At 39.1% G+C, this 21090-nt stretch overlaps 1 protein-coding gene across 2 annotated transcripts in view; it reads right to left on the bottom strand.

The window, feature by feature from the left end:
* ppp1r16b (protein phosphatase 1, regulatory subunit 16B) overlaps positions 1–21090 on the bottom strand; it is an 83644-nt gene that overhangs the window by 33240 nt on the left and 29314 nt on the right. Inside the window, exons 1-2 of one of the 2 annotated variants that reach the window (XM_039796551.1) lie at positions 20281–20412; positions 18661–19071 (exon numbers count right to left, since the gene is read on the bottom strand). In XM_039796551.1, the coding sequence (XP_039652485.1) occupies positions 18661–18928 (268 nt within the window). In that variant the 5' untranslated portion in view covers positions 18929–19071; positions 20281–20412. Of the gene's footprint in view, positions 1–18660; positions 19072–20280; positions 20413–21090 lie in introns of those variants that run through there. The other variant, XM_039796550.1, reaches the window with a different exon arrangement.

The following is a 21090-nucleotide window of genomic DNA, read 5'->3' on the forward strand; positions in this document are numbered from 1 at the left end:
TAGTGTGTCAGAGATGGAAACAAATCCCGAGTGAATGAACTTTGACTATACGGTTATATTATTTAGGCCATACGTTTCCTGAACTCTGATTACGGATAAGTGGTTATTCACAAATGTATTGTATTATGTAATGTGTGCTCCGAAGTGAAGCCAGGTTCATGAATATCATGAATACTGATATACTGTTAAGGATTCTAGTTTTCTATGTCTGCTCTTATTAAAACTGTACATCCTCTTACATACATACATACACTTAAGATTGAGATTTCCCCAGATGATATCACACAGCTTCTTGTCACTAAAAAAAGATCTTAAGGGTCACTAGTTTATTATATCTGTGCTTTTACACATCTGTAAAATATACAGTTTCTGCATGAGACCCTGCATTTAACATGTGTTAGACAAGCCAGGTGTGATGGTATGTCTGCCCTCAGGTTAGAACACAGCAAAAATATAACTGAAGTTTGTTGTGGAAAATCACCTATCAGCACTCAAAAATGAAAACACACAAAGCATTTGATGGAGCAACTAAAATGATATCTTGGAGAGAGATGACTTACCCCCTTACAGAAGTCAGGGAAATATTTGACCACACTTCCTGAAAATTACAGAAGTCACTAGATGTGCTTTTCAAAGCTCACACACCTCTTTACAAGATTGGTTCTCCTCCCAAGACACCAACCTATGGGATTACAGCACATATTGCAATCACATCTGCTACTATGGTAAATCAATATTATACTTACTACTTAACCTAATCTCAAGTGATTTGTTTGTTTGTCTGCTTCCACATCAGCACCATTAAATCAAAGTTCAAAACATGACCCGTTCATGCAATCACCCAGGGGTTATGTCATTTAAATGTAGGAAAGTATACATGATGAATCAAAACTTATTTTTCAAGTTGAAGTGCAATTTTGCAGGAGGCTCGGTTTCACACAAACCTGTAATTATTAAACATTCATTTCAAAGGGCCATGATTTGTTTTTATCAACATACGGTTACACAGTTATTGCCTTGTAATCAGGATTCTTTAATTGAACAGAAAGTTCACCACTGCACCTAAAGTGTATCTGACCAAACCAATATGAGAACTGTACACTACATCATCTGTGGTTATGGATCAGCATCACACAACGTAGGCTAATTTGTTTAACAAACAATATCTAACGTGGCTGTAATGTTGTCTTTTATGTTTATTGACAGAGAAGGGTCATATTATTCAGATTATCTCAACAAAGTTGAGTTTACACAGTAAACAAAATAAATTGAATCACTGTGTGAACTTCAGAGATTGAATGTTAAATAATTGTCCTTTTCAAAAAGCCTACTTTGTGCTGTCATCTATCACACCATATAGAAAGAGTTCTCATAAATCATATCAGCTCATATTGGGAAATTGAGTCATTTATACAAACCTTCAATCTTTGCAGCTACACAGATAATCTTTCAGAGTTCATTTTAAGGATTTTTAGGTTTTTATGAGCCTACTGGCAAATAATTGATGAGGGAGCCTCACATCACAGCATTTTACATGCACGGATGTTGAGAATTTTAACACGGTACATAATTCATGCATGTCTCTTGTCATGGAAAAGAACCCCTTTGGTTAGTGAGTGTACAGTTAATAGCATGGATGTTCTTATTGTCAGGGTTTAGCGCAGGATGCTGACTCATACCGATCCCCCTGTAGGCTCATATCTCACAGCCAGTGATCACTGAAAAGGGAGAACGACCGGTGAAGTGAGGATTAAGTAAAGGTTGTGATATAAGGGCGGCTGTGACACAGTTAGTCCAAGTGGAGAATTGATTTTCTCTCCAAAGTATCTCTCTTTGCTGTATTGAAGAGGCAAATATTTGTTGTACAGCAATAACATCTGCCACATAATCCCTTACATCTCATCTCAATTGTGGTTTTGATCCCTCTGAAACAGTGATATGCTGACGAGAGGTCAGATAATAATGCACTGGAGGCAACAGTGATATGTCTTTTGTGCACTATAAAACATTTCAAGATGGGTAAAATTAATTACAGAGACAAGGGTGATGACACTCCAGGCTGCTCCCTAACTTTGTTCAATTAAATGTTGAACTGAAATTTGAATTCTCCTCACTTTAATGTAATGTATTTTTCAAAAGAGGATAAAGGCATTTTTGGAGGAAGTTTTGGAAAAAAGCATTTCTTATGGCATCATTGAGTTAACTAAGAGCAAGTGGAAGGAAGCCCTGTCAATATTTGTGGTTTGCTTCAAACCAGCATTAACTATCAACCGCTAGCAATTTAAGTCTTCTGTCCCAACAACATTCAACATTTGGACCCTTCAGGTTCTTAAAAGATACTATAATATATAGTAGTTTACTAAAAAAAACAATGTGTAGACTAATACCAAAGTAATTCCTCTCAATCATCACGTATGACTCACTAGAAGTGAGTCAGGCGTTTATAAGTGTCAGCAAAGAGCCTTCGGGCCCCACGTGGGTGTGCAGGGTGTTCAGCCCGTTCTAATTCCCAATACCGCCGCTTTGTCAATCCACTCTGTGTCTGATACCAACACACCTTAACCTTCACTAACTACTGTTTTTAATTGTTATCAAATCAAAATAAACCCTAACTAAAATTTTCCATTATATTACTTTTCCTCAAGCTAGGAGAAAGAGGATTTTCTGGAGGCTTTTAACCCAAATACAATACACGCAGAGAAGTATTCTTAAATGCTAACCGTGTTTGTTAAGAAACTTAATTCAATGACTTTTGTGAACACTCACTCAGCAGGAAATTTACTCAGAGATTTTTTGTCATGAGACTCCAAATCAGAAGAAACATGATTATATGCAAGTTCTGAAGTAGGTCTGAAATTTTCAAATTGGCTTAAAAATGAATAACACTTAAATACAGTACTTATATTTAAGTTTGATGATTTATAGCGTGATTACACCGTTAAAATTGGGCTTTTTTTTTGCATTTTGATAGTTGAAATGATCTAGAGGCCACTCTAGAGGTAATTGATCGAAATATTGCTATTATTCATTTTTGTAATCTTAAGGTTTTGCCACGACCCCATTTCAATTATTCACAGATTCACTGCTAAAGGTAAAAAGCTGATGTAAAACATGTCAGTGTGCATCAGTTCCCACAAAATAGATACTTTACTCTTCAAACAGTGAAATGGCCCTAAACATATCAAACAGTGCAGCAGTTTGCAGAAAATAACATAATTACATTGCAAGGTAGCCTTCTCTGCCTTTCTGTTGGCTGCGCAGAAAGTAGGCCACTTGGCACATCCATAAGTAGCAGCTAAATGACATTGGTTTTAGTAGGACGTTAGGAGAGAAGATCACTGATATAATTAGCATTCCACTGTGTGTTATAATTATCCTCCACATGATGAGCTATTAAGGGAATTGAATTGTATGTAAAGCAGGCTTTAACAGATGTAGTTAGATGGCATAGCAGGAAAGGCAATTGGAAGATACAACAAACTGTGGATTGGGATGCAGCAGAGGAAACATACTCCAATGATCGCAGGTATAAATTTGAAAAGATGATTGGAACTCGCTCTCAAAGCAAGACAGAGTTAAAGCACTCTTATTAATGTAATTAACTGACAAATCTGACATTGTGGACACATTAACAAATCCCAGATGTTTTGTGGTTCACAAACCTTGGCTGGCACTATCAAGAAATATGAGGAAATAATGGTAATAATGGGTTCCGTTTAAGCTCTAAGGCAGAGCTGTTAATCTATATTCAAACTAATTAGGGTCAAAGATCACAATGAACGCATTCATAAATAGCTGTTTTTTTGTAAATGTATTCCCCATATTCTTGAGATACATTGTGATTGCATGTATGTACAAAAGGCTAAAAGTCTACAGCCATAAGAGTTTTTCTTTGAGCTAAATGCTACAGTCAGCAAGCTAACATGCTCACACTGACAATGCTAACATAATAATGTTTGGCAAACCAACATTGTTATCCCTAAAGATATGCCGCTAGTGTGGCTTAAAAAAAATATATAAAACAAAATAAAGGAGACAATGTTTACTGAGCATTTATTGTAGCGGACCTAATATGAGAAGCGGAGACCAGGAACCAATTCAGGCTTCATAATCAGTCATATCAGTGCAGAGTCACATCACATCAGGTAGATAAACAGATGGAGGGAGGCAATGCCTATTTAAAAAAAACTCCATTTTACCAAACATTTCAATTAAAACTCATCCCTTCTTGAGCAATCTTCCAAACCTGAAGCCATGCTGCCCTCAAATACAACATTAGCTCTTATAATTGAGTTCCAACTGCTTCTTGCAGGTTTTATTTATTTAATTAACTGTATGCCCAATGTGTAAACTAAAATACAATTCAAAAGTAATTTTCAAGTCTGTACAAGCATATGATTTACAGGAGTAAAAAGAAAGAAAGAGTTCTACATAAATTTCGGAGATGAGCATCAGTATTGCTGGTCTCAGTGATACTCTGAATTATGCAGCAGTGCTCTATCCAATTACCTCCAGTATGCTTACTAAAAAGGAATTATGATAGCAGATCTTTACTGATTATAGTGAAAGAGAAGGAGCAATAAAAAGTAAGACAAACTGCCAGTGAGTAACTGTGAGATAAAGGGAGGTCATTTTTAACGTCAAATTAAACAGAGGTGGCCGGGTTGGCTCAGTGGGTAGAGCAGGCGCACATATACTGAGAGGCTTATGCCTTGGTCCAGGTTTCAAGTCCGACCTGTGACGATTTCCTGCATTTCTTCCCCCTCTCTTTAACACAGAGCTCATTGAGTCACATGTCACATGAGTACTAGTGCGTATGCGGAAAAAAGTTGGATAAAGACATTTGTGGCTCCAGAGGCAGCTGTGTGAAATCTGATAAATTGACTCATGTGTCACTGGAGGCACTGTCAGTTGGGGCTAAAGACAACAAGTTTAAAAAAAATTTAAAAAATTTAAATCTGGGGGTGTGGAGTTAGAAAGAAGTGATCCTACCAGGCCTCTGACACCCGCTCGTTATCTCTGCTCAAGGATACATTAGCTGTTACTACTGTAGCATTAACAGACCTAAATCTCCGCCTTTACTGTCGACGTTGAATGTCGAATTGCATTGTGGCGGAAGGTATTGACATGGAAAAAGAATGCATGGAATAAAAAAGTTCAAATCTCTGGTTCTTTTGCATAGATTTTGAGCTTTTCTTTTACCCGTCATCGTGAGTTTGGCCATGTTATAAAAGTAGAGTCCTTTAGAGTGTCTTCAGATGCATTTCCTTTAATAGCCACTAGATGTTGGTTCCCAAAAACTGACTGTACTGAAGTCAATGTAGAAACTGCCAACTTGTCTCCAGAAAAACAAAATCAAACAATTGTCAAGGGCTAATTTAACTACTTCTTATGTGTCTTGGTGGCATTTTGAAAAGTGTTGTTCCTTTAGGGGTTTCAGAGGCTTAAAAATCTAGAGGTGTATTTTTGGCCTGTTGTGTGCCTTGATTGACAGCTCCTCAGGCTATAACCAGCTGCAGCGGTTGCCATCCCAGCTCGGCTCGACTCCACTGCCCCCATTTAGATTTTACAGCTCCAGTAATAACTGATATAATGGCAGAGAGTAGGATTGAGGTTATTATGGGTATTTTATCAAATCTGAATCTAGTACATAATCTGCTTTCTGACCCTGTGTTCTTTTAAATCCCTTATTAAATCTATATACAGTAGTTTTAGTTTTCAAGATGTATATGTAAAAAAAGCAATACATATTTTCATTCATCACTATCATATTTGTCAAATATACACTTAACTAACGGTTCAATTCAAAGATCGGAAAGCTGTAATTTTGGCACTTTTGCATCAGGGCCTTAAATTCATCCTTCCAGGCCACAGGTCTTTCAACACATACAATAAAAAGGTCACTCACTGGGCCTCTAGGGTTTAACATGATCAATCTAAGTGTTGTTAATGAAACACGTTGCTGTGGTTAGGTTTGCTGAGACCTAATCCTCGTTGGATAATCCAGAATCCTATTGCAGGATTTACCGTATTTTTGAGGGCTTTTCATTCACTATGAGGGGGGGGGGGGTAGGTAGGTGGGCAGGTGGAGAGACATTGGAAGATGTTGAGGTGGGGGAGCAGCAGGGTGCTGAACACTACAGGCAACCAGGGGGTTGGCAGCAGTGGATCAAGCCCGACTGCTGCTTAAACGCCGTCGGCAGACCAGCATACAGCCACGCGGGCTTCTAACACCCTCACTAATAAGGTCGTAGTGGACGTGTGAGTTGTTCCCCTGTCTGCATAATAAAGTGAGCACTGAGCATTTGCTAGTGTGAACTTCATCAGATAAAAGATGGAGACTGATGAAAAATGATTCTCCCCATTCATACAGTCGGAGTTATCTGCAGCTCAGTTCTTTTTATATACTTTTTTTTTTTTTAAACAAAAATATCGCAGATAAAATAAACCGTAAATTTATGTATATGTTTCTTTGTTTGCTTGCTTGTTTTTTTGGAGAAATAAATCATAAAAAACTCTGAAACATTGCACGCACAATGGACTTCTTTTGCCTGCATCCACCACAAACTAGGGCATGGTGCCGGACTTGAGTCCACTTTTTGGAGTTTTTATTGGTCTTGTGTCTTTGTTTGCTTCGGAACTGTCTTGGGCTCGGCTATTGAGAACTGCTCAAGTTTTTCTTGGCTGCTGATTCAGGATCAGTTGTACAGAACGTTGCCTATATTCTATCCATTGATTAGTTTCGAGTAAGACTCAGGGGGACAGGGCCTTTTCTGTGGTTGGACCTAAACTCTGGAATGCCCTGCCTCTCCATGTCCGAACTGCCCCTACAGTTGAGTGTTTTAAGGCACATCTAAAGACACACTTTTATTCATTGGCTTTTAATTCTGTGTGAGTTATGTGGTCCACTGTGGTGTTTATTCTTTCTTCTATTCTTTATATATTTTATATATTTTTAAACTTGATGTTTTTATTTTTGTTTAAATAATTTTATATTAATTGTTTGTCTTGTCTTGTTGAGTCTTCTGTGCAGCACTTTGGAAACTTTGTGTTTGTAAAATGTGCTATAAAAATAAAGTGGATTGGATTAGTTTGATGTTAGAAGATCTTAACTCCTTAATCACTATATTACTGCTAAATTACACTATATTAGCAATGGAAAGACACTATTGCCTATTATAGTCTTGAACGGGATATGATTTGCTCTGGACTCGGTGTTGACTTGGTCTCTCTCAACTGCTTTAGGACTTGGTTTTGACTTGGACTTGACTTGAACTCGATTAAGGCTGGTCTTGCCTACACCCCTGCCACAAGCCCATGGTGCGTCAGTGGACCTTTGATTCTGTGTTTGATTTAAGTTTGATTTTACTGACAAATGACCACTACAAATAGTAATATTTTAAACACACAGCACTTGAAATACTCTTTCCCATTCCTGACACTCCAATAAAGTATAAGTGATCGACATCAAATGATTCCTTTCAACATATCTGACATCTATGTAACTTACTTTTCACCTCAGCTGAGATAAAAAATAATAAATAATAAAGAAACCTCTGTATCCTTAAATTGTTCAATGTGTGGTATTATCTTCCACATGTACACAATGATTATATGAAATTCTCATAGAACTTTCCTTACATCTGTTTGGATCACGGCATTTACTTCCACCCATGACAGTTTTACTTGAAGGTGAGTTAACCCAGCAGACATCCAACGGTCTCCCACATACTATGCCGTGCAGCAGCAGCAATGATGATGCACAATTTGGGCCTTTTTGGCTGAGTAGCTCGTGGCCATGGCTGCCTGGACCTCTCCGTGTCTGCCTCAGTTACCATGGAAATAGGAGTTAACTTGAGAGTCGGGGCTCTCCCAGTAGATTTGACTGAGGTGGAAGAGGGGAGAAGAGGGAGGAGATATCACAGAGCTCGTTGGCAGACTACCGCTTAGTGTAGCACAGTTCACTAAAGACCACAGTGAATAATATTAATAACAATTAAAGCTGCGAGCAGCGATGGACGGGCCCTCGCGCCTCTGTGCGCGTCGGGGTTACCGGTGGATGCCGCTCCCTGCGACCGTGCATTTGCGCGGCAGTCAGACACCGCAAATCGTCAACAATGAAAAGGGAACTCCCCGCTGAGTTCAGTGATACCTCACACAAGACTGTACGTCATACGGTTCATTAGCTGTGAAAGGGGGCGTGGCCAAAGTATAGGGGGTGGGCCAAAACTTTACCAATAAAAATGGAAGTCTCTGCTGAGTTCATTGATACCTCACATAAGACTCTACCTTAAATGGGTCACCATTTATATAAGGGAGCGTGGCTAAGCATAGAGGGGCGGGCCAAACAATCACCAATGAAGAAGGAAGTATCTGCCGAGTTCAATGATACCTCACACAAGACTCTACCTTAGATGGGTCAGCATTTATGAAAGGGGGCGTGGCTTAAACATAGGGGGTGGGTCAAACCATCACCAATGAAGAAGGAAGTCTGTGCTGAGTTCAATGATACCTCACACAAGACTCTACCTTAAACGGGTCATTAGTTATAAAAGGGGGCGTGGCCTGACTAAGTAGGCGTGGTCATATTATAGGGGGCGGCTCAGTATCACGTATAGACCACACATTATAAGTTTCATGTAAATCGGATTATGTGTGTCATATAAGGCGAATTTCCTGTTGCCAGTAGGGGGTGCTATGACCAAATGTGAATTTTGGCCTGTAGGTCTCCTCAGGCCTGGACCCTTGTCAATCGTGAGAAATTTCGGGCAGATACGACAACGTACACTCAAGTTACAACAACTTCTTTGTTCATCGCTAAACACTCAAAATGGCCGCCACACCACGCCCACACCGTCTGACGAAAAGTTTTTCTTTTAATAACTTTTCATCGTTAAGTTGTTGGGATGGTACAGTCCAAGTTTGAAGTCCGCAGGATGAAATCTCTAGGAGGAGTTCGTTAAAGTATAGCACCTTGACTTTTAGGCCAACTTCCTGTTGCCACTAGAAGGCGCTATGACTTTAAGTAAATATCGGCCTTTATTTGTCCTCAGGGTTGGACTCAGGGTTATGAATCCTGAAAAGTTTCGAGCCAGTTGTACACTCGAGTTACACCCACTTCCTGTTTCGGCGGCGAAACGCACAAAATGGCCGCCCCGCCACGGCCACGCCCTATGACGAAAAGTTTTTCTTTTAACAACTTTTCATCTTTAACATCTTAAGATGGCACAGACTGAGGTTGAAGTTGATCGGATGAAATCTCTAGGAGGAGTTCGTTAAAGTATGACATGTGGAAATGGCCAAAATCGCAATTTCGAACTTTGAAATCAAAATGGCGGACTTCCTGTTGGGTTTAGGGTATGGCTCTAATGAAGTTTTTTGTACATCTTGACATATTACACATGAGTACCAAGTTTCGTGAGTCTACGTTAAACGCACTGCAGGGGCTACATTTTTTTTACTTTCTAGGGGGCGCTAGCGAGCCATTTTTGTGCGCCTATTCCCGAAACCCTTAAAATACGTACATTTTCACCAGACGTGATGCGACCGCCAAATTTGGTGAGTTTTTGAATATGTTAAGCCCCTCAAAAAGGCAATTCATTTGACGGGAAAAAGAATAGAATAGAAACAATAATTCCTTCAGTTTCAATAGGGCCGTCGCCGCTGTCGGCGCTCGGGCCCTAATAATAGTATGTCTTTAAGTGAGCAGTTTGAAAAGAGGGTAATGCACCAGAAATACATGCAGATGAAAAGAATGAAATGAATCCTGAAACTGTACTGAAACTAGAGAACAGTACTGAAACTAGAGAACAGAGATAGTAAAGTGCTGAAGTTCAATAAATGACCCTTTGTTGTTGTGTGACAGTTACACGGCCAAGAAACATGTTCAATTATGAAGCTAAATAAGCCAAAATCCTGATTTCCTGAAGTCCACGGTCCAGTGCATCCTGCTTTTTCAACAACCCCTGACACAATATCACAAACATTTACACTCCACACAACATTGTTCATACTTAGTTCAACCAATCACACTGCTTCCACTTTTGCATTTTTACTTTTTTATTATTTTTAATCCCAAATGAATGAATGAATCAACCAGGATGAGTCAGCCCCCTCTGCACAGGCTGAGGCACGCAAACTAGCATGTTGGCAGGCAGGAAAGTAAAGCCCGTAGACACACAGAGCAAGAGAGGGAGGGGAAAGAGACTGGCAGAGAGGAGAGAAAAAGAGTTTTGTTGACCTGAAGGGTTGCCTCAAAACTGCCCTAATGACAGGAAAGAAAAGACAGAAGAATATCAATAGTAACAGCAGCAATGATAAGGTTGACAGCCAGAGAGAAACACAGATTCTAAAATCCACTGATGCCAGGAGAATAAGACTAGTCCTCCTAATTACAGAAGCATTCAACAGACACTACCTACACAAGGATACACGTTATCTGTGGTTCTCAGCCTTGTCATTGCCGCGGCCCTGCTCGGGGCATGAAGTGCCAAATCCCACTTAAGTAATCAACTGCTTGAAAATGTCATATCAAATCAATGCTGATGGCACAAGAGGAAAAAGCAAAAATGCAAAGAGCTTGTGGTGAAGGAGCGTTAATCTGGCCTCAAGAGAAGCAGCTTAATTGTGTCACCAGGAAGGGAAAGTAAAAATTGTTGCACTCATCCTCAGTCTCATGATTGAATGAATAAAACATCCGGAAAAGCCATATGGTACTATATGATGTCAGTACATTAAGTGAAGAATTTTTAGGTCTCAGATCTCAGTGCACATCTGAGCTCACAGCACAGAAAACGGTTCGAAAGCCTCCGTGTTATAGTATATATCTATTATTAAAATCCTTTGGTCAGTGGTCATATGCAAGTATCACATCGGTGGTATAATCTAGGGCAGCAACTAACTATTTTTTATTATTGATTAATCTGCATTATATTTTTGCAATTTAGTCTATAAAATATCAGAAAAAACAGTAAGCCAATATGACATGTATGCTAGTTCTGTTCAACCAACAGCACAAAGATATTCAGTTACTATAATAAAAGACTAAGAAAACCAGAAGACATTCATTCAGGAAGCTGGACCCAATAAATCTTAGGCATTTTTGCTTAATTATATCAATCAAATACATAATTGGTTAATCAACTAATTGTTTCAGCTCCAGTTTATCTTACATGCACAAGACAACAGAAATCACAAAAACATAGTTTAACATCAAAAAAGTGCATCATCTCAAACTGTGATATCCGTTAAATGAGAGATGATAGACTACCAAAGCTCAACACACTGCAACTTAAGAAAATGTAAATAGACAGAAGAAACGCACATGAAGGGAAAAAAAACAAAGAAACTCTGCAAGTCTCTTAGTTAAGTTTCCAGGGCACACTTAAAAGTGATAAACATGGCCGCCATGTTTAGTGCTTCTAAAAATCTTGTAACTCATTTCTGTTGAGTTCTGTGTGACCTGCAACATTTCTGTAGTTGGTTGTGTTGTTTCTAAATGCTGTGCGTGTGTTGTCTTAAGCTGCAGTTGCATTGACAGAGCTATAATTCTTCATTTCTAGAGCTCCTCACACACACACACACACACACACCTTTGTCCTAACACACTGCTCGACATGGTTGTGACGCATGATGAACAAGAGAGACTGGCCAGCTTGCACTACAGTTGTCAAAGGTCGGAGGTCACATCAGCTTAGCTGAGCATGTGAGTAAACAACCTCCTGATACGGATAGCTAGTTAGGGCTGAGCAAAAACATCTATTAGTAAGGATGCTTTAGAAATCGGAGGCTTTTTAAAAAGGCCTTTGGCATAACCAAGGTATATATTGATCATATTTGTGTTTAGATACACAGTTTTAAAATAGGTCAAGGATTGGTCACATACTAATCAAACAATAATTCTCAGAAGATATTTAAGGCCTCATAATCAATATGAATAAAATAGAAGAAAAAGAAAAGAAGAAAAAGGACAAGTAGACATAGTTCACATTAGGTTCTGGATGATAGAAACGAGCCGCTGAATCACTTTATAATCAGGACAAAAGTTTTAGAGTATTTGAAGGCATTTCAAAGAAACGGTGGATAACAAGCTTCTGGCGGCTTTCATTAGCTGGGAAATCTGGTTCAAAAGTCCATCTTTTTTTGTCTGCTGGTGAAAACTGAAGTTTACCAATTCCCTTTTGTCTTGGTCAGACATTATCGTCGCAATCGAACACAGAGAGCAGTAATACCGATCTTGTTGCAGAGCAAACTACATCATCACATACATATATACATCTATATCCTTTTAATTTCGCTCTCAATCTGCACCATATTAAAGCATGTATCTTTAAAATGTAGGATACACAATTTTCCTCTGGGGAGCATGCCCCCCAAGAGGGCAAAAATTGCAGAACGAAATATATATTGTGTGATGTTAGTTTTTTCAAATATCGTGCAGCCCGACCTCCTATATATATAAAAAGCTGGAGTCAGAATGAATTGAGGAGTGTGACAGAAAGAGACAGTGGACATCACTACCAAATTTTCTTGACAATCAGTTGCATCTGATGTGATGTACTTTTGTTTGTGTTGCACTCCTCTTCTTTTCTTTTTAATGCCACACGGTTGCTGCTATATGCCTGGGAGCAGCTTAGCCCATCTAGTGCCTCTGAGGAAAAGGCCTCACCACTCTAATAAGACAGCAGGAGAAGACAAAAGCTCCTCCGAGGCCTAATTTGCACACAAACTAGAAAGAGAAAAAAACAGATAAAACTACTTGCGAATTCTGCTTCCGAGAGGCGATACTCTCTGCTGGAGTATTTTTCCTTCCTGAAAGTTAAGAGTCATTTCTCCTCTGTATTTACATGGTGATGATATGGCAGGAAAAAAAAGGCGGTGAACCAAAAGTAAGCCACATGGCTAAAAATGGAATATGGATTTTAAGCGTGGCTTCTCAAACATCAAGTAATAAGTTATGATTTTAAGTGGGGGATAAGTAGTAATTAGTGAGCTGGGTGTTGCCATGAGAGTGGGTGAATAAATAGAGTCCAGGGGTGGGAAACACACAGAGCTGTAAAACACAGACTGGCTGACTTTGTCATCGCCGCCAGTCACATTATCACATTTTTTGTAACACACTTCTAGTGAAATCTTCAAGAACCCAACCATAAATGATTTCTTAGTAAATAAAACTAGAGTCACAGATCTGTACATCTCCAAAGCAGTCTGTTTCAGGTTCAGAAGTTAAACTAAAAGATTTGTTTTGCACTGATGCCCTTGCATTTTACACTTTCCACGATACGTTTATAATCATTTAGGTTGATCCCGCAATATAAACAAACTGTTATGCGTATAAGAAATAGCTGCTGCAGGAAAAAACATAATTGTATCCAACCTAACACAACCTGCCCATGACTAGGCAGGAAAGATTAGGATTGGTTGTTAAATATTTATGTATACTATAAAATTTGCTTATTGTAATTTTCTAAATTAAATGTCTGATGAAGAACGTCGCACCGAAACATCAATATAATAAAATGACTCAAAGTTTTGTTTTTGTGCGCTTGTTGCCCCGTGTGCGCTGATGCCTCATCTGTTGACATTTCCGAATGCCTAAAGCGGGCTTTCCACACAAAAACGTAGCCTACGGTACATGTGTCATTAGTATGAGAAAAAAAATGAGATTTTAACTGTGTCGGGCTCGGACACAAATTTCTTAATGCCTGTCGGGCTCAGGCCGGGTTCAGTCACGTCTCTGTCGGACGCGGGTAGGACTCGGACAGAAAAATTTGGCCCAATCTGGACTCTAGTTCAGTGCATTGCTCAAGGACACTTTAAAAAAATATTATTTATTATAAACAACCTTTTCATCCATGCCACTTTTCACCCACCTGCAATCAGCTAATCAGTGGGATGATTTGATTCAACAAATATTTACATTGACTTGACCTGATGGTGCTGTCTTAATTATTAATACTGAGCAGCTTTGCAAGTCAATCTGGATAAGAATTGAACATGAATGTAAACATAAATGTCGATTTTTGTAATTTTCTGTGTCGTGCATGTTTTTTAGAATTCGTGGAATCCAACTTGAGTTGTTTGACAACTTCCTCAGATAACACTGCGGTTTTAAGAAGAAATGTCAGGTCAGTTCATACTCTGTGTGTGTGTGTGTATTGATTGTCCTTTCTGACCCTGATGGCTCCTCCTCTGCAGGATAGCTACTCTCTGGAGAGGAGAAAACCTATCAGTCTCAATAGCCAGGGAGCTGCACAGAGAGACACGAAGGTGCTTCACAATAATTCACAGCTATCAAACCTCATCACAGTGAGGGGGCAGAGGGTTCAGGACGGTGGCAGCCAGAGGGCAAAGAAATGGGCTCAGACTCAGGATGCATCCATTTCCATAGAATCCTCTCCTGCCTACTGTTCCCTCCTTTCTTATCCCCTCAGATCAAAGCCTCTTCTGGCTAGCGAACCAACACACATACAGACACATTTTTCTATGGAAACATGCACACACTGAAAAGTTTATTTAAATTAATGACATCTCAAATATTCACACAAACACTTTCTCAGCTTTTCCTTTCTCCATCTCACGACCACAACACATCTGCAACTCGAGTACACATTGTGTCCTCTGCTGCTTTACTATATCTGCATCTCCTCACGGCCTGGTGAGTCTGCTCCCACAGCTTCCAGTGAGGAAGTTATAATGATAGGGACGTTGTAGTTCAGAGAGGAAACAGAACACACACACACTCACAGATGCACACACAAACACACATACCATTTGAACACAAGCATATAAATACAGTATGCAAACCTGCCTTCTTCACACATCCTAGTTTCAATAACACTATCTACTGTTTAAGATACAGTTAAGCTTACAAAGTACACAACAGTCAATGTTCCATCCATAAAACACACACACACACACACACACACACACACACACACACACACACACTTTGACTGCAACCACACAGAAGAGCAAGCAGTGAAAGAATCACAGGAAACATCTCACTCGATCCAACCAATCATGGATTAAGCAGACGTCAGTCCAGCCAATCCAGCCTCTCATCTTATTATGGCTTCGAGGCTGGTGGAGTCAGCCTCGGGTCAAAATCAATCCCAGTCCCTCTCTCTGTTGTTTTTACTTTTCACGCCCTCCCTTTCTCTTTCATGATAAAGAGGTGATGGGTGGCTCCTTTTATTTCTCTCTTTGTCTGTAACTTTTCACCGCTGATATTGGGTTTGCTAGTCATTGTTCTTGCAGGTTAGGGGTCTAAATTTTACTTGTAATTTATGAAAAATAATATTAATGTGAAAGTTAGTGTTGAGGTCCTTTTTTTCTAAGATGCTCAAACTCATTTCCATCATGTTCTACATTCAAATTTTTCTTTTCTATTTTTACATAACCTTTTTTTAAATGATTGCGAGAGAATAAATGACACGGTCAGATAATATTTTTTTTAAGGAAGCCCACAGCCTGTTAGCAGTGTGCTTTGAGCAGCATAGCATGTAGAGTCTTGATGCTTATTTGGACACGTGGGGACCAGAGGGAATGAGAGAGGAGATTATAAGGCTCCTGAGCTAGCCAGCTGCCACTGGAGCTGTGTGGGCAACACTACAACCTGTCTCCCTGGCTTTTCATCTCTCTGCCTCTTTCATGGTCACCCTCATTAAACAGCAACGATAGCAAATGTTTCTATGCCCAGGCACCATCAGCAGTCAGGAGAACTGGCAAAGCTTCTGCAGTTATCAGTGATGCTCAAACCAGAGCAAATAAATCTGCTCTCAATGTGTCCAGTGCTGCACACTAAGAGACACTGGCTGGTATATTTATTCAGATGTGTGAAAATTACATACAATGTCAACACAGCTGAAAACTAACATAACAATACATTTATTATTTACATTACTGTAATTGCTGGGCTTTACAGATATGGGGGTTGAACCTTACTGATAACTGATGCCATCTTTGAGCATCAGAGACGTATTGATAATGGACTGTCATTATGTTATCATTATTTCATGAATTTAGCTACATAAAAACAAGACAGAGTCTACAGCCATGCAGGCAGCTTTGTGAGGCTGTACTTGCTCGCAACGACAATGCTAACATGTTTTTGTAGACAGGAATACTGTTTAGCATGTTCACCATCTTAGTTTGAGCATGTTAGCATACTAATATTTTGCTAATAAGCACTAACCACAAAGTACAGCCGATACTGATGGAAAAGGCATTAGTTGAGCAGGTCTGAGGTCATCAACTTTAAAAATTTAACTGGTGATGGCGCTAAAGGAAAACTCAGGATCACCAAAGTTGTTACAATTCATCCTGAGGGAACACAAATGTGTGTATGAAGGTTCATGACAATCCATCCAAAAGTTTTGAGATATTTCAGTCAAAACTACAAATAACAACGTCGTAAATGGCAGGCAAGTTTACTGAAAAATGTAAATAAATGCACATCTACAGCAGTCATGGACAGTAAAGTGTTAATTGTAATGTATTAAATTATTGTTAATGTATTCAGTCTACTGTCAATATGCAAACCCGTGCCCTCACACTAAACTATAATTTCCGATATTGATTGGCCAAGGCTACAGACTAAACAAAGACTAGTCGAGATACTCCCTTAAATCATGAAAATCATTTTCATTTTTTAGAAGTCACCAAATATGTACACTCAGGGGCAGGATGGCCTTCAAAAGTTGTACAAGGGATTTTTGTTTTGCTGAAAAAGCGTGTGCAACCCATCACTTCCTGTGTTTTGTCTGTCCTCTCAAGACTGAAAAAAACAGCAAACAAAAGCTACCCGTTGACATTTAATTTGCACTGAATGAATGCACAGAATGACTGTGTATAAATCTGACCTTGAATACATACATAATTCTTGGAAGTATTGGTTCATACATATCTCCTGGAACTGACAAATGAGTAAATGAGTATGTTGTATGCATGGTTGCATGTTCCACCTTGTGTGGTTTTTCAAAGTAAAGACAGACATGAACACCAACAGCCACAACATCCTGGTTCAAAGTCTACACTAATTGGCTCAGCAGACTGGGAACTACATTCAGCACAGCAGCGTACAACAAAAAACCTTTTAATGCTTTTCAAACCATTGCTAAAGTATCACCTCTCTCTATGTTTGATGAGGCAACAACAGCAACAATAGGGCTGTCCCAAACGATTAATTTTTAAATGACTAATCTAGCGATTATTTTTTTGATTAATCAAACGATTAAAGCGATTATTTTCCCATTGCTCAATTATTAAGAATTTACAAAACAAATTTCAATAAGGTTCAAGTCTCTATTTATTAAAATTGTTTAGCACTGTTCAAGTAAAATTAATTTGTAGTGCAACTTGAAGCCAGATGTAGGCTATCAGTATCTGCTTTTTTTAACAGTAGTATGTAATGAATAAGCTCTTATTTAACATCCAAGCTCTTCTGCCTTTAATCTTACAGTAAAAAAGTGCAATTTTAGCAACATATGAAATCAGATGGATCAAATAAATCGAATATAAGGCAAGTTGCAGAGTGTCTAATATAACAGTCTGTAATCGATTGGATCACTCATGATGATGCTAAACAAAATCAACGGACTAACGTTCGTAATCAATCGATTGCGTCGACGAATCGTCCCAGCCCTAAGCAACATAACTTTTTTTGTATTGAAAGAGCTTCTCCTTTTCACCCAATTAGGTGATATCTTTTTATTGCTTGCTGGTTTTATCATATCTTTATTTAGGTTACACATGATAAAATCTAACAGGCCATCAAGAGAACACAAAACCTTCCACCGACTCTTTCTCCAGCTGGGAATTATATGTGCAAGTTCACAGTCCATGTGCATGTGTGTGTATGTATGTGTATGTGTGTACATGTAAGTGCAGGGCTGCGTCTGCTCTGTGAGAATCATTGTACAGGAGTCTTGTGGCTGTTTCCATATCTGTAACCACAGCTTGCACAAGTAAATAATGTACAGTAGCACAGCCATGGGCTGTATTAGTTATGATAAAAAGAGTTCAATCTAATTTCAAGTTAAGAGTGAAGTTAGATGTTGTATCCAAATGAAAAGCAGCCTGTTATCATTCCTGCATCACAGACACACTGTTAGCACTGCCACAGTGACCTGGGAGTGTTTGTTCTGGAGGAAAACAATGATTATCTCCAAATAGGCGGGCACCATCCGTAGAAATTTTAATTAAAAGACTGGCAGAGTTTCATCTCAGTGTGACAACTTCATTATTTTGCAATGATAAAACAGGCTCCTAGCAGAACAAATTCTTGAACAGAACGAGTACCACTGGCAGTTTAAATGGACAGGCCCAGCTAATCGTTTTCCTGACCTTGGCATTTTGATATCCAGCTGAAGTAGTGAGGTGAGGCTGAAATTAGAGTAATTATTCAAACGTGGCATCACTGAGCTTTGTGCTGGGTTTGACTCTGAGCCTATGAACGAAACCCCAGCACATATTTTCAGTGTGTTGCCTCGTTACGATGAGAATAAATCTACCGTGGTTCGATTTTGTGTGTCCAATGGTCACATGTGTTTAGAGCACTGTGTAATTTATTGTTTTCACTACATTGAGCACATTTCTCCATAAATCTACACTTCTATTTTCCAATTTGTACATATCATAAATATTCTTTACTGCCCCTACCTTCATCTGGATCATTCCTGGCCGATGCCTCCAGAAGTGCCACGCTGGCGGCAAACGACACATGCCTCTTGGACTCTGCTTGATGGAGGTTGTTGGCATTGCGTCCCTTCTTGTCGGCCTTTCGCTTCTTGTTTTGCATCTCCTTCTCGTACACAGCCCATCTTTTCAGCTGCTGGGTACGCCTCTTCTGGGCCGCCCGCAGCCTCTCCAGACTGGGTACCTTGTCCAGCTGCTGCAGCTCCTGGATCAGCTCCAGATGGTTGGCCATGGCGCTGGGAGGAGGGACGGCAGTAGTGGATGGATTGTGGAGGGGTGAAGTTGGGGGAGAAAGTATGATTCTAGCGAGGGCTGCACCTTCGGCCGTGGCCTCCTCCCATCATCATCATCCTCCTTTTAGCAGCAGTAAATGTCCTGAGTGAGGGGACAGAGAGAGAGAGGGAGAGAGAGAGAGAGGGAGAGAGAGAGAGAGAGAGAGAGAGGACTGTTCATAAAGATATCACCCACACACTTTAAGTACTTGAAACTTTAAGTACATCAGCGAATTAAATGTGGAAGTAGTTTGATGCACAGTAACACTTCTCGTCCATCTTTGAAAAAGATGCACTGAGGAAACACTGACATTCAAAAAAGAGCATTGGTCTAATGCACCACACCAAAGTGCACAGAGATGCATTTTGTGGCCTAGTTACTGTAAAGAGGCCCAAGTTCAAAGTACCATGCAACCTAGCACTGAAAAACTCCTTCAATTCTAAATAACCGTTTTCTTGTCACACATTCCCATTCTCTGTCAGATGTAAATACAACCCTATTTCTGTTTTACCAAACACTGTCTGGTTAACATCCCGGTGAAACCGAAAACGAAAGCAATATTTCATTTTCTTAATCACTCCATTTTCTTCCATTTACCTGGATGATATACACTGCATCAAGATGATGCCTTTAAGGGTTCAGGAAATGGGACAAATGTACTGTATCTCTATGAATTTCTCAATTTCTATCTAAATGACTGAGCATTGGTTGCCGTCTCAATTTTCCATTTGCTTTTTCAGCTGTTATAGACCTCTCTACCAACCTCCATCAAGGTTAACCACTTCCTGAATGCTACATGCAGACGCCAGTATGATGAGAAACTGATAAAGAGAAAAGTACTAGAGCAGTGAGCTGAAGCGGGGATTTTTCATGTCATCATTACCTGGCGGCCTTTTAACATGTTTTCTCTCTGACAATTAAAAGTTATGCTTGTCAGTGAACCAACAAAAACCAGCTTTAGATTCTTATCATCTTTTAGAGATCTACCAAGAAAGGAACACACTGTATGTATGGATTTCTTTACAAAATGATCGTCTAGAGGGGAAAAAACAACTTTATCAACATAACAGGTCAAAAGCAGAACCATAAACCTTTAAAATTAACCTTAATAAAGTTCAAAAACAAAAAAACATTTAGTAGGTAGAAAATCCACAGTGATTGAGCATTTCCGTTGAATCACACTCCTTAAAAATGTACAGAAATCTTATTACCGCAGCCGGAAAACCCTCCAACACACATACCAAAATAAATGACACTTGATTTTCAAAGCTTTAAAAACAAAATATGCGTGTTTTACATGTTATTACTTACTCTTTTACAAATGCTAATAAATATGTCCCTCATGTCTGCAGCCCTTGCCTGATGAAACCAGCAGCATCGCCTGATGAAAAGCTACACAATGCATTGTCCATCTAGTCAGCATGTCACCGATATTATACTACGTTTCCTTTGCAGCTCCTCTACCTAACTGCTAAAACATGGGCAGGAAACAAGCAGCATCACTTCCTACAGCAGCATCACTTTCAGTCCTCAGTTTACCAGCTAAGTATGTTTGTGTGTGTTTCTGTGTGTAAGTGAACATTAGTTAATAACCTCAAAAAAGGCATCCAAACACACAATTGAGACTTTGTATTTTTTAAGACCTTTCCAAATTCTGGTCATTATATAAATATTTAAAAGATCTATCATCAACATAGCTTGCTTGACACTGGAGTTCGACATACTTAACATACATTTCTGTTCTTAATTTTAACAGATGTTATTTATAAATCAGCTTTTTGTGTGTATTTGACTTCATTGTGTTCATCCAAAGTGGCAACCAGATTACCTTATTGGTAAAGTTATTTGGAATCTATGTACTGTATTTGTTAAAATGATTCACTAATCTAAATAAAGTTTTTTTTTATTACAGTAAGTTTATTTTGAGTGTAAATCACAGTGTCTCAATACACTCTTAATTAAAAGAATTGCAGTAAAAGAAGATATTACATTTATAAAACAAAAATTCAATTTTACAGCAGTTTCTGTGAATAAGGAACAACCAGAACACAATTACACTGTAAGGACTATGTAGCTCCAATGTAACACTCAAAGTAAACAGTACAATGGTTTAAAGGAGCA

This window comes from Perca fluviatilis, chromosome 4 (genome assembly GCF_010015445.1).
Source record: "Perca fluviatilis chromosome 4, GENO_Pfluv_1.0, whole genome shotgun sequence".
In the NCBI taxonomy this organism is placed as follows: domain Eukaryota; kingdom Metazoa; phylum Chordata; class Actinopteri; order Perciformes; family Percidae; genus Perca; species Perca fluviatilis.